This window comes from Paramisgurnus dabryanus, chromosome 12 (genome assembly GCF_030506205.2).
Source record: "Paramisgurnus dabryanus chromosome 12, PD_genome_1.1, whole genome shotgun sequence".
Taxonomy (NCBI): domain Eukaryota; kingdom Metazoa; phylum Chordata; class Actinopteri; order Cypriniformes; family Cobitidae; genus Paramisgurnus; species Paramisgurnus dabryanus.
Genome location: NC_133348.1, coordinates 30,816,222 through 30,828,594, shown reverse-complemented (window position 1 = coordinate 30,828,594; position 12,373 = coordinate 30,816,222). Strand labels below are relative to the sequence as shown.

At 36.7% G+C, this 12,373-nt stretch overlaps 1 protein-coding gene across 1 annotated transcript in view; it reads right to left on the bottom strand.

Annotated features, from left to right (window-relative positions):
• Positions 1–588: 588 nt before the first annotated feature.
• myo6a (myosin VIa) overlaps positions 589–12,373 on the bottom strand; it is a 63,043-nt gene continuing 51,258 nt past the window's right edge. The window contains exons 30-35 of the mRNA XM_065268952.1: positions 8,967–9,005; positions 8,197–8,297; positions 5,820–5,951; positions 5,699–5,725; positions 3,715–3,936; positions 589–1,421 (exon numbers count right to left, since the gene is read on the bottom strand). Of these exons, the coding sequence (XP_065125024.1) occupies positions 1,222–1,421; positions 3,715–3,936; positions 5,699–5,725; positions 5,820–5,951; positions 8,197–8,297; positions 8,967–9,005 (721 nt within the window). The 3' untranslated portion in view covers positions 589–1,221. The remainder of the gene's footprint in view (positions 1,422–3,714; positions 3,937–5,698; positions 5,726–5,819; positions 5,952–8,196; positions 8,298–8,966; positions 9,006–12,373) is intronic.

Below are 12,373 nucleotides of genomic sequence, written 5' to 3'. Positions count from 1 at the left end.
AAACTTTTTCACGTCAAGGCCTCCTAGTTGCCCACAACAATATTTTAAGGCCCCCACTCACTCAATTTTTTTCCAAATAAAATTAACTAGAGCTTAAAATGACTAGACAGATATATATTCGCTACTAAAATGTCCAAAATAAAAATAAGAAACATTTAGATTTTTGCTTATTTTAGCTCATCTTAATGCTTGTTTGGCCAATTTTCAATAGTTTTAAGTCATCTTGAGGCCCCCCTGGTTGGGAAACCCTGCAGTACACTATATAAGCAGCTGTACTATGATTATACAATGTAGGTCATAAATTACACCACTGTTTTGGTTTATTTTAAAAGAAAAGACAAAAAATACAACTTTATTTAGTGGGAGATGTCATAGTAACAACTTTGTACAGACCTGCATTTTGCATAACTCAAGAAATGTCATTTGCATATTGCTCTTATACACATTTGGTCCGATATCACAATTACATCTCACACTTAGTATTTTTATGTCATGATTAGCTGAAGTTGTCCTTGATTTTATTTCATGATTTTAGCGTTATATTGTTGATGTTTGAATAACTACAATATTACAAGAATGACCAAATGATACTATTAAAATCATTATTTTTATTAAATGTTTTTCATTCAAGAGTCATAATTTAGTCATCATTACTTACCAGAGTTGTTGTATTTACTGTATTTATAGCTTTTGTAAATACTTCCTGCAAGCAGTTAAACTCACTGAGAATAACAAAACTGTAAATAGTGTAAAGTGCTGACTGAGATCAGTATTTACATCTGCATGTCAAAGATTCATTCAAATGTTATGAAAAAAACTAACTTATTCAAAGTTGTGGATTAATGATACTCATCATATACCGAAAACAAAATGACAATAATCATATTAAGAGGCAGTTTAGAGGCAATTACGCTGTGAAGAACAGTAAATAAAGTCAAATCAACACAATAATTCAATTTAGCAGAAATTAAAATATGAGAAAACCAAACAAAAGCTTTCAAACAGCTACTAAAGAAATACTAAAAAAAAAACTACATAAAAACAAAGCACATTAAAAAAACTAAATAAATGTGTAAGATTTGGCAGTTTAACTTCTAACTAATCTAAAGGTTTGTGTGTGTGTTAGTTAGACTCAGGTGTGTGTTTTCAGCAGCATGGCTGTGTTTGTGTTAGATTGTGAATGTATGCGTTTATTCAGTAGGCTGTGCAATATGGTTGTGTTTATTTCATCAGATTTTGCAGCATGGCTGTGGCGTATGTGGGTCGGGCTTGTCTGCTCTCGATGGCTTTTCTGAGGTACTGAACTCCTCCACATCGCTCCCAGATCTCCTCAAACTGCCTGGGCAAAATCTCAGCACCGCGTTTCCTCGTCAAACCCGTCTCCTCCAAACTCAACTCGCACATCTCCATATCATCTTTGCCTGTGAAAACAAAAAATAAAGCAATACATTCACAAAGTATTTCACAAACTACAGATGAACAGAGAAATACTGGCTGATAATAGATAACCAGTTGCTGCGTATCCCTATCCTGATAATGATCGAACTTAGCTCTTAAGAGCGCTTTCTACAATCAACTTTACGAGTGCTCATTATTCAATTATGTGCTTTTACTAAAAATGCACTTAAAACGATTGCTCGCAGCTGGGATTCAAGTGCTACTTAAGAGTCACTATCTGTTTGTCAAGTGCTGAAATGTCACTTGTAATTGTAGCAGATGCTTGTTTTTCAATTGTTTAGCCTAATGATCTTCATCCGATGTGCACGTACTAATATTGTTAATAATATTGTTTATCAACAATGACTAATTAAATGTTTTAATAATTTATGCATCATAAGATATATTCTTTCCATATTTAGTTAAGATTCGTCCCAATGCCTTCTGCAGTTTAAATTATATTTTAAATTATTATCTATGTTTATTATTGCTATCTGTTTAACAAAAATATCACTTTACCAGCACACATACAGTTTCTCTACAAATCAGGTGTTCAGTTTCTTCAAGTATTGCCTTCTGAATTGTGCAGAATAGATGAAAGGCAGTGTCTGATTATTATAAAACCCCAAAAAATTTAATTGTGTGGTTTCTTTAATCATATACCATTTCCCTTAAAAAAAGTTTGTTGATGAAATGTTGCAGCGATTGCCAGCAACCATTCATCCATTTGTGGGTTCACACCAGATGCGACTTTAACGATTTGCGGTAGTAGATTACATAAAAAGTCAATGCAAAGACGCGATCAGACACGTCCTCGTGTGGGGCGATGCGAATGACGCGATATGGGCAGCGAGTTTGACGCAAAAACACGCACTATTTGCCTCAAACGCGTCTTCACCCAAGTTGAAAATAGTCAGCTAGAGCAAAATATTCGCATGAGACAAAATTAAATCCCGTGAGTAATCTAGAACAAGTAATCTAGAGCGAGCAACGCGATGCTACGCAGTTGGTGTGTACGTAGCATTAGTACCAACTTTTACCAAAATTCAAACGCGAGTGATTCAAATGTTAAGTCAATGTAAAGACGTGTTGACGGGTGTCTGGAGGTCTCGCGGCGCAGTAGATGCGATTCCACCTCACACCAGACGCAAGTTCAATGATTTGCGCAAGTAGTCAATGCAAAGACGCGATCAGACGCGTCCTTGTGTGGGACAATGCGAATGACGCGATATGGGCGGCGCGTTTACAGCGAAAACACGCGCTATTCGCCTAGAACGCGTATTTGCCCAAGTTAAATATATTCAACTTGAGCGAAAAATTCGCATGACACGAAGTTAAATCCCGGGAGTTATTTAGAGCAGTAAAGCGATGCCCCGCGTTTGGTGTGTGTGTAGCATGAATGGGGCGTCGTTCGCACGAATGGTGCGAATTGAGCATTGCCGCGGGAAACGCGCAAATTGAAAAGTTTGAACTTTTGCCGTTTGTTCTAGTAGTGACGTGATTACAGGAAGGGAGCAGAGTCACAGAAGCCCCTCCCATGACGCAAAATTCTGCGTGAATGTCGCGATAACTAGAATGAAGCGAGTACACTCAAAATGTTCAATTACGCAAGGTAGACACAAATTTGACGCCTCAAACGCGTCTGGTGGGAACCCACGTTGTTTTAATACATAAACATACATTTAAAAAATTTACAATATTGTCACAGTGCAGAAGTAAAGGTGAAATCTGCCAAATGTTGTGCGGGTACCGCTGTAATTCTATCACCTTATGATGCGCTTGGATTAATGATTACTTCAGTGTTCATAGATCTCCGACAATTTTCAAGTACTACTTAAGTTAAGCTGCTTTTGGGAAACAGTCTGAGAGTCTAAGATGATTTATATGATCGTTTTCATGATCTACTTAGGTTTTGAATGCTTTTGGAAAACGCAGCCAAGGATAATACACAATGCATAATAAAACACAATAACAGCGAATAGACTTCAGAAAAATCTGTAAATATTTGGTAAAGTGCTGAAGATTTATTTTACTTTTTTTAAAATCTAATTTTTTTACGTCTTGACATGCAGCAAAAAATGATCAGAATAAACATCAGAAAAAACTCAAAGTCTGAGTTATAAACTGGACAGACTTGCACTGTTCATTACAATGTCATCATATAAAAAAAGGATTTCTTAACCCATTGTTTGTTCAATGCATTCTCAATGCAAGATCAAATCACTCTTGATTCATTGATTTTAAAGTGAACGAATGTGATGATGCTGTGATACAGACCTGCCACGAGCACAATGGGATGTTTGTCTGGATGAAGCTCCATCTGTCGGGCGATCCAGGGCCCATCGAAGTGTGCGTACCACCAGCCTTTCTTTGTGCTCTGAGGATCTTTGAACTGATCTCCGGGTCGGATGAAGGGAATGCGGAAGAAACGCTGCTGTCTACTCATGACGATCTGCTCGTGCGGCCGAGGCAAGGCGGGAGCGACCTGGTTCTGTTGTGCTAAAGGAGGATATGACATGAAATCTCTTATTACCAGTGCATGTGCAGTCATGATCATAAAAATATGGGGATAAAATATCGTCCTGTAGCTCAGTTAGTGGAGCATTGCATTAGCAGCGCAAAGGGGTTTGACCCTTAAGTTAACACACAATGCACTTTGGATAAAAGCATCTGCAAAAGGTGTGAATGTAAAATGTGCTATAATGTCACTGAAATTATGCCACAATGAAGTCTTACAATTCGACATAATCATCTAAATATAAACTCTTATTTCTTTCTTGTGATTTTGGAATGTAATATCAACATGTTCTTTTCAGGAACATCCATCTCATTCATCTGAACCGATAAGGCATCCGAATGGCAAACGCTGCAGATATTACTTCACTTCAGTGTTTCCCACAGGCTTGGCGGCACATTCGCTGGGTGGATGGGTGAAAATAGATACTAATACGGGTTTAGATCGAATGCGGATATACTTCTATCATGTAGATGTACAGTATATTGTCAGATCTGCTCTGATGCAGTGATCTCTACCACAATGCACACACAGAACATTACTCCGCAAATAATTGCACTTTTATATTTCAATCAGAGATGGCAATAGAGAGGCCAGATAAACCCTATTCACACAGACACTTTGGTCCCAGAAAATACCCGTAAAATTGCCAGACAAGCGTCTGTGTGAACAAAAACTCGTCCCGTTAATCTTCTGGGATCGTTGCCAGAAAGAGGACCTAGTCAGATACTCAGATAACCCTCTGTGTGAACAAGAAGCCGCAAGAATGCCGTAATGGGCGCGCGCGTCATCACAACACAAGTTATGGTTCAGCTCCTTACAACGAGAGATAACATTCATATAAACATTCACCACGAGAAATGTTGCAAACTAGATTGAAGCAATTTTCAGGAAATGATAAATGAGACGCATAAACAATGACGCACGTGCCGTAGTGAGGACGCGCGTGTCATGGCAACATGAAGTTGGTTCAACTCTTTAAAATGAGGGATTTACAACATTCACGACGAGAAATGTCAGCAAACTGGACTGAAGCAGATATCAGGTAAGTTAGCTCGTTACTTACTGCGTTGAAACGGAGATCATTCAGCAGCATAAAAGAATATTGCGTCACGTGCTCATTTGAGCTATAATAAACGAAAATACCCGCGCGTCATCCCAACAAGATATATCGTTCAGCTCCTCAAAATGCGGGTTTTAAATGCATATAAACAATCACGATGAGAAATGTCTGAAAACTGCATTAAAGCAGAGATCAGGGAGCTTGTCAAATATCCACTCTGAAGCTGAGATCATTCACCAGAATAGAACTGTGTGTTCACACGCTCCTTTGTAGTCTTATCATAAACAAAAATCCACGCGAGTTGTTTCTGGAGAGAGAAATAATATATAATATGCAAACTTCAGACGCTGCGTAGAAGAGAGGGCAGGACTTTCAACAGGTCACGTGTCTTTCCGGGACCATCAGATGCCGTGTAATCTTGGCAGTGTGAATGAACAAAAACTCTAACTATTCCTGAAAAATCCAGGATGCCTGTCCCGTGTATTTTACGGAATCTCTGTGTGAAAAGGGCTAAAGTTACAGACTGCAGCTTTAAGTATTACAGCTTGTTGTTTGATGTTAATATGTCAGTAATTTTACAGTAAATAGAAGCTATATGTTTCTTTTCACTGTACACAGTTAATTCAGTCACGTGTTATGGAGGAGTTTGTTAGCTGTTGGGTTATTATTTTGACCTTACTCACCTCTGAATCTGCTATCAAATATTCCAACTATTTTAAAATAAAACAGAGAAAAGATTTCATCCTCTCCCCGGACTGAAGCAAACACACTTCTGTCTGATCTCAGAGCTGTGAGATCTCTTACCATATTGAGTGACGGCTTTCGGTGCTCTCTGGTCATCCTGAGCATTACGTTTCTTGTTCTTTGACTTCCATGCGTGATAAACTTTCAGTCTGCGGTGAAACTCCTCACGACACGCAGCCAACAGCTCGATATCTAGAGAAACAAAGATCGAGGTTTCTATTTTTAACAATATTACATGTCAATATTTGATTTGTAACCTGAACACTAATAGTGAAGCACATAACCATGAGGCAGAGGTGTAAAGTACTTGAGTAAATGTACTTCGTTACTGTACTGTATTTTTTGGGCTACTTTGTACTTGTACTGAGTATCAAAAATATAGGCAACTTTTACTCTCTACTCAATTACATTTTTGATTGGGTATTTGTACTCTTTACTCCACTACATTTGAAATGACACTTAACATTACTCGCTACATTGTTTATTCGTCAAATAAAAACGAGACGAAAGTGTCAGAGAGTGATGATGGATAGAATCTGTGGTCACGAGGTTACACGCACACACACAACTGAGGGACTTCATTTGGCGCTGCGCAGAACAATCGTATGAAATCAAAGTACTGCGAGAGCGAATCAAATGCATATGGAGAAGTCTGGTCTCGCGGTACTTTGATGTCAAACGCTGAATGGCTTGCGTTGAGCCACCGTAGCGGGACATCTGCGTGCTGCGTATGTCATAAACTGTAGAGAAAAGTTCGCGTCTGGTCTGAGAGAAGAGATAAAGAGCAAACATATGGATGCATATCACATTTGCTTCAGTCAAGGGACCCTTTGTTAAACTTGTGATGCTTCAATCAAAATAAAAGTGATGCGCGATTGCAGGAGGGTCATCCCGCAACTCAAAGGCAAGCACAAATGTTTATATACTCTGATGCTACTTTATCAGCTAACCTGAGCTTGTACATAACTTGATATAACTTACTATATAAGCCAAAATAAACCAGCGAGGTCCTGTACTGATTGCCCGAGTAACTTAAGTACATTATAAGATTGATAATAAGTGTACAATTTCACTGTTCTCACATTTAATCAAGTATGCTGTAATGTATTTACTGTAAAGAGGGATGCATGACGAAAGAAATGTAGTGCACTTAATGTGAGATAGTGGTGTTACGTACTACATGTGTTTACAATTAATCTTTCAAATTAACAACTTCACGTTTTTAATATGCATTATCATATTTCTGTTAGTGTAATTTTAGTTTACTGTAATTTTTTAAATATTAAAATGATATCTTTTTTAGAATAGGCCTATATAAGAATATTTGGTAACACTTTACAATAAGGTTCATTAGTTAACAGTAGTTACCTTGAACAAACCATGAGCAATACATTTGTTACATCATTTATTCATCTTTGTTAATGTTAGTTAATAAAAATTGAAGCTTTAATTGTTTGTTCATGTTAGTTCAGAGTGCATTAACTAATGTTAACAAGATTTTAATAAAGTATTAGTAATTGTGGAAATTAACATTAACAAAGATGAATAAATGCTGTATAAGTGCAGTTCATTATTAGTTCATGTTAACTAATGTAGCTAACTAATGTTAACTAATGAACCTTATTGTAAAGTGTTACCATATATTTATTTCACAAAGTTAGGCTATATATTTTTCAGCATGGCACATTCAAGTACACAATGACACTAGACTAAAATTAAATGGGTTTAAATTAAATTTAATGTAGATTTCTAGACTAAAATCTCATGGCATTTAGTTGAATAAAATTAGACTAAAACTAAATCAATTCAGATGACAAAAATATGACTAAAACTAAATAAAAATTTTAGTCAAAAGACTATGACTATGTTTAATCTGTGTTTGTTCTGCCAGGTCAAAATTTTGAGGTGTTTGATTTCTTTTCTATATTAGGAAATAAAACCTTATTTCTTAGTTTTCACTGCCCAGACCTACAATGTCTCTTTGTGTTGAGGACTAGTGCATCTTTGAGCCAACATTCAGTATGAGTAAAAATACTTGAGTACTTTTAAATTGGGTTACTTTAATACTTTTACTCAAGTTGTATTTAAATTGGTGACTTGTAACTTGTAGTGGAGTAATTTTTACAGTAAGGAATTTGTACTTTTACTCAAGTATGGCTTTCAGCTACTCTTTACACCTCTGCCATGAGGTCATTAAAACAAAGGAGTGTAAATATTTGTATATTTGTCTTATATGTCATAATTCTCGTAAATGTGTTTCTATTTACATTCGTATATATATATATATATATATATATATATATATATATATATATACATATATATATATATATATATATATATATATATATATATATATATATATATATATATATATATATATATATATATTTTCATTCACTGAGTAAAAACTAATAAGGAGAGTTATGATTCTCACCGCAGGATGTATTGATGGTGTCTCTTAACTCAGCGTATTTCCACTTGCTGAGTTCATATTTCTTGATATCAGCTAAAGTGTTTGTGGCCATCTGTGGACCTCTGAATCCAAAAAAATTACAACAAAATAAAACCAAATGAAGGCATGTCAAAGCAGAAGATTTCAGAAGATTCCTCTGATACACACAATATCTCTGACACAATTTCCTACAGGTTTGTAATGACGGCTGGGATGTTTTTCTTTTCCTTTCTTTGGAAGGAAAGTTATTTGCCTGCTACAAAAACAATTTAGTGTGAAAGCATCAAACATAAACACATTAATATACATATAATAATATTTTATAATAACATTTCACTAAGCATTTATTTTCTTAAATAAAAAATGACCTGAAGAAAGATTTTGTAAAACTGAAATAAAAAACAAGCAGGAAATATTTTAATGAAAAACAAAACAACCAGGTTATTATACTTGTATTCTGGCAATGTGATTTTTGGGGACCTAAGTTACTAAATCTAATACTCATTTCACCATAACAAAATCTGTCAAGAATATGAAAAGAATCAACAAGAACTTTTCACACAAAGGTTTCAAGGACAGTATGAGATTTAAGAAATTAACTATAAAGAAACTGGTTAAAGGAAAAAAATGAAATATTGTGATTGGAGATGATCAAAGTCATTTAAATCATATATAGTTTTAAGTCTTTAAAAGTTTTTTTTATTATTATCAGAAGAGATTTGTATTAATAAAGGAGAAAGCCCTTTACCCACCGAGCCAGAAGATCAGACATCTCCTGAGCCATTTCTTCCCTAAAGAACATGATGATCCCACCGCACACATGTTAGTATATCACAATAACATCAATACAAATAGTTAACATTATTACAACCATAGTTCACCCAAAAACCAAAACGTTATCATTGCTTACTCACCCTCGTGTCATTAAAACCCTCAATGTCGTTTTATTGGGACTTTAAGAACAAGTCTAAATCAAAATCTGAAAATCCAACGCTATCTCATGGCAATCTGTATGTATTTAATTTGTTTTAATACGTACATTCATAGATTTTTGTAAGATTTGCCCATGTGATGTTGGGGTTAGGGGCAAAATTAGGGATAGGGTTTCGCAATTGTTTTTTACGATAATCATAAGTTTTTGTACAATTAACTTTACTGCTTGTGAGATCCAGCTGGGCGATAATTTTCGTCAGCTAGATTGCTTGGGCATCTGTTAACTCCGCCCCCTCCAACTGTCAGTCTGCTGCGAGTTCCATTTCTGAATGAAACGCCTACTTTTCTATATCCAATCAAAGCACAGTGGAAAACACAAGCCACGCCCACAATTTTCCTCGTGTGATATTTTGTTTCACACGGAAATACATGAAAGTCGATCGTGACTTCCGGTTCACAGGGACTTTAAGAACCCAAATGCTGAACAATTATCTGTGTCTGAACTGTTGTTTTCAGATGTTTACTTAAATAATGTGTAACAACTGAAACAACAACAGCAATATCCACAACAAAAAAAATATGACACAAGTCAAGTTCTTTATTACTTTTGGGTCATTTTGAAGCTTGACTGTGGGTTTACACCAGCCGCATTTGAGTCAAATTCGTGTCTACCACGTCTAGTTTGCTACTTGAACATTTTGACTGTGGGTTCACACCAGATGCAAGTTCAACGATTTGCGTGAGTAGATTACATACAAAGTCAATGCAAAGACGCAAACAGACCATAGACAGTAAAAGAAATGGACACAGCGACCCCGTTGGATTCAACGGAGACAAGTGAAGCCAATTAGAAGCTCACACTTCCGGGGGGTTGAGCGTACTGCGCAGACTCAAACTGAGCTTGGTGACGTGAGCAACCTGTCTGACAATTGTAAGTCTTCTAATAGCTGTGCCAAGAGAAATCTGAATCACCCACCGAATCTTGCAGAAACGGCGAGCGTGAACAGGAGTACATTTTGTATTAAGTATATTTAGTATTCTGATTAATTACTTTGTCATTTTGCATAGTATTTATTTATTTTAAAGTTTAACACCAGTACGCCATATTCTACATGCGCTTCTCCTCCTGTCCATACGGTAATTTCTCTACTGTGCGACAGAGAGTCGCGTGGTTATGCAATCTTTAGCATAGTTTTACTAAAACTGCTTCTACTGGGCCATAACGTAAGATACAAGGTAATGGAGCCTTTTATACATTTTCGTGTTTCTTTAGAAATAATTGATGCACAAATTGAGTCTTTAAACGCCTCAGATGTAAAGTTATTCACCGTCAAAGTGACGCCAAAATGAATGGGAGTCAATGGAATGCTAAGAGCAGGTGGGGGTCCGCTAGCTAATGGGGGTGCCCAGGGCTGCTTCAATAAAATATGAAACCCTGCCCCCCTGAAACAGACGCGTCCTCGAGTGGCGCGATGCGAATGACGCAATATGGGTGGCGCGTTTGCCACAAAAACACGCGCTATTCACCTCAAACGCGTCTTCGCCCAAGTTGAAAATTCGCATGACACAAAGTTAAATACAGCGAGTAATGGGTGTTTGGTGTGTACATAGCATGAGTTTACTCGCTTCATTCACGTGTGAAAGCTGCACGTGAAATTCTAGTCATCGAGACATTCACTTCCGCCAAAGTTCACATTTTTTAACTCACGCGTTTCCAGCGGCAACGCTCAATTCGCGCCATTTACACAAACTACACACGCGAATGAGGCGGAATCACGTCTACCGTGCCGCACTAAACGCCTCATTCGGGAGACCTCCAGATGCGCGTCAACGCGTCTTCACATTGACTTAACATTGAAATCACTCGTGCTTGATGCCTCAACCGCGGCTGGTGTGAATGCAGCATGAAGGTTTTTCTTGTTACTATGGGAGTGGATGGTGACCGTTCTGTGCTGTGTGCACACCACCACATTTGAAAATGAAGTATGCGTTTCCATCCAGTGAGCTGAAGAGAGCAAAATCGTCACTTTCTGATAAACCGGTGCTAAATATCAGTAAGAGAAGCATAAAGTCACTATACACGCAAACAGAGACGAAACACTATATAGGCTACAACTGTTATCTGCTTTTGATGTGGATTCCTGCTGTTTGAGTTGACAGTCAAGTAAGACACAAAATAAAAGTCTTTACCTGTTCATTTTAAAAGCACATTTTAGATGCTGTGCAATGAGTTCTGTAAGCTGGTTTTTCCAGTTATGCCGTCCAACGCACAAAGTCAAAAGACTTTTTTGATGTGAATCTAGGGATTTATTGGGTTAAAGTGTTTCCATCGTAGTTCATGTGCATGTTTTCTTATTGGATAAGAAATTTATCTGACTAAAAGTAAGAAACATAGCTATTGACCGTCGGTGACAAGAAGTGGGCGTGTTCAGCTATGTGACTTTATTTAAATGATGAGCAACTAACAATTAGAGCAGTAAAGTTCACATCATTCGTCAGTTATTGAGAGGATGGTTACTCATTTGGTTACTCAGTTGCTATTAGGACAAACCAGAATTAGGAATGTCTACTAACAACCTCATTAAAAGAGACGGGTGACACACAGCAAGAAAGTCGCTGGCAGTGTGAACACAGCATCAGTCATCATTCACTCTCATAGTAATGAGAAAAGCCAAAACAACACTTTTTAAAAATCTGCATCTGGGTTCTGAAAAACAAAGAAAGACATTGGAGGTTCAAATGACCTGAGGGTAAATAATGATATTTTTAAAACAATCCCTTTAATTTTGCGTTAGGGTTTCCACTTTCATTCATACCAGACAGGTTTACCGGGTGTAGGAAATTAAAATTTAGGGAGTTAGCTGGGTTATACTACAGTAGCTGATATGTGCGTAAATGTAGTAAAGGAAAATATGAGAATTTTATGTTCATTTTCATTTGTTATTATCTAATGTGAAATAAAAACATTTAACTTTTTGAAGTGTTACGTTTTTTGTTTGTTTGATTTTGTGTACAGTTTGTGTATATCTTTATTTAAAGGGATAGTTCACCCAATAATGAAATTTCTGACATCATTTCATTGTCATCTTCCTTCGTGTTCATCAGAACAAAGAAATGGATGCAGGTTTGTAACAACATTAGAGATGACAGAATTTTCATTTTTGGGGGAACCATCCCTTTAAATCTATAATAAGCTAATCCAATAATTTGTAACAAAATGATTTTC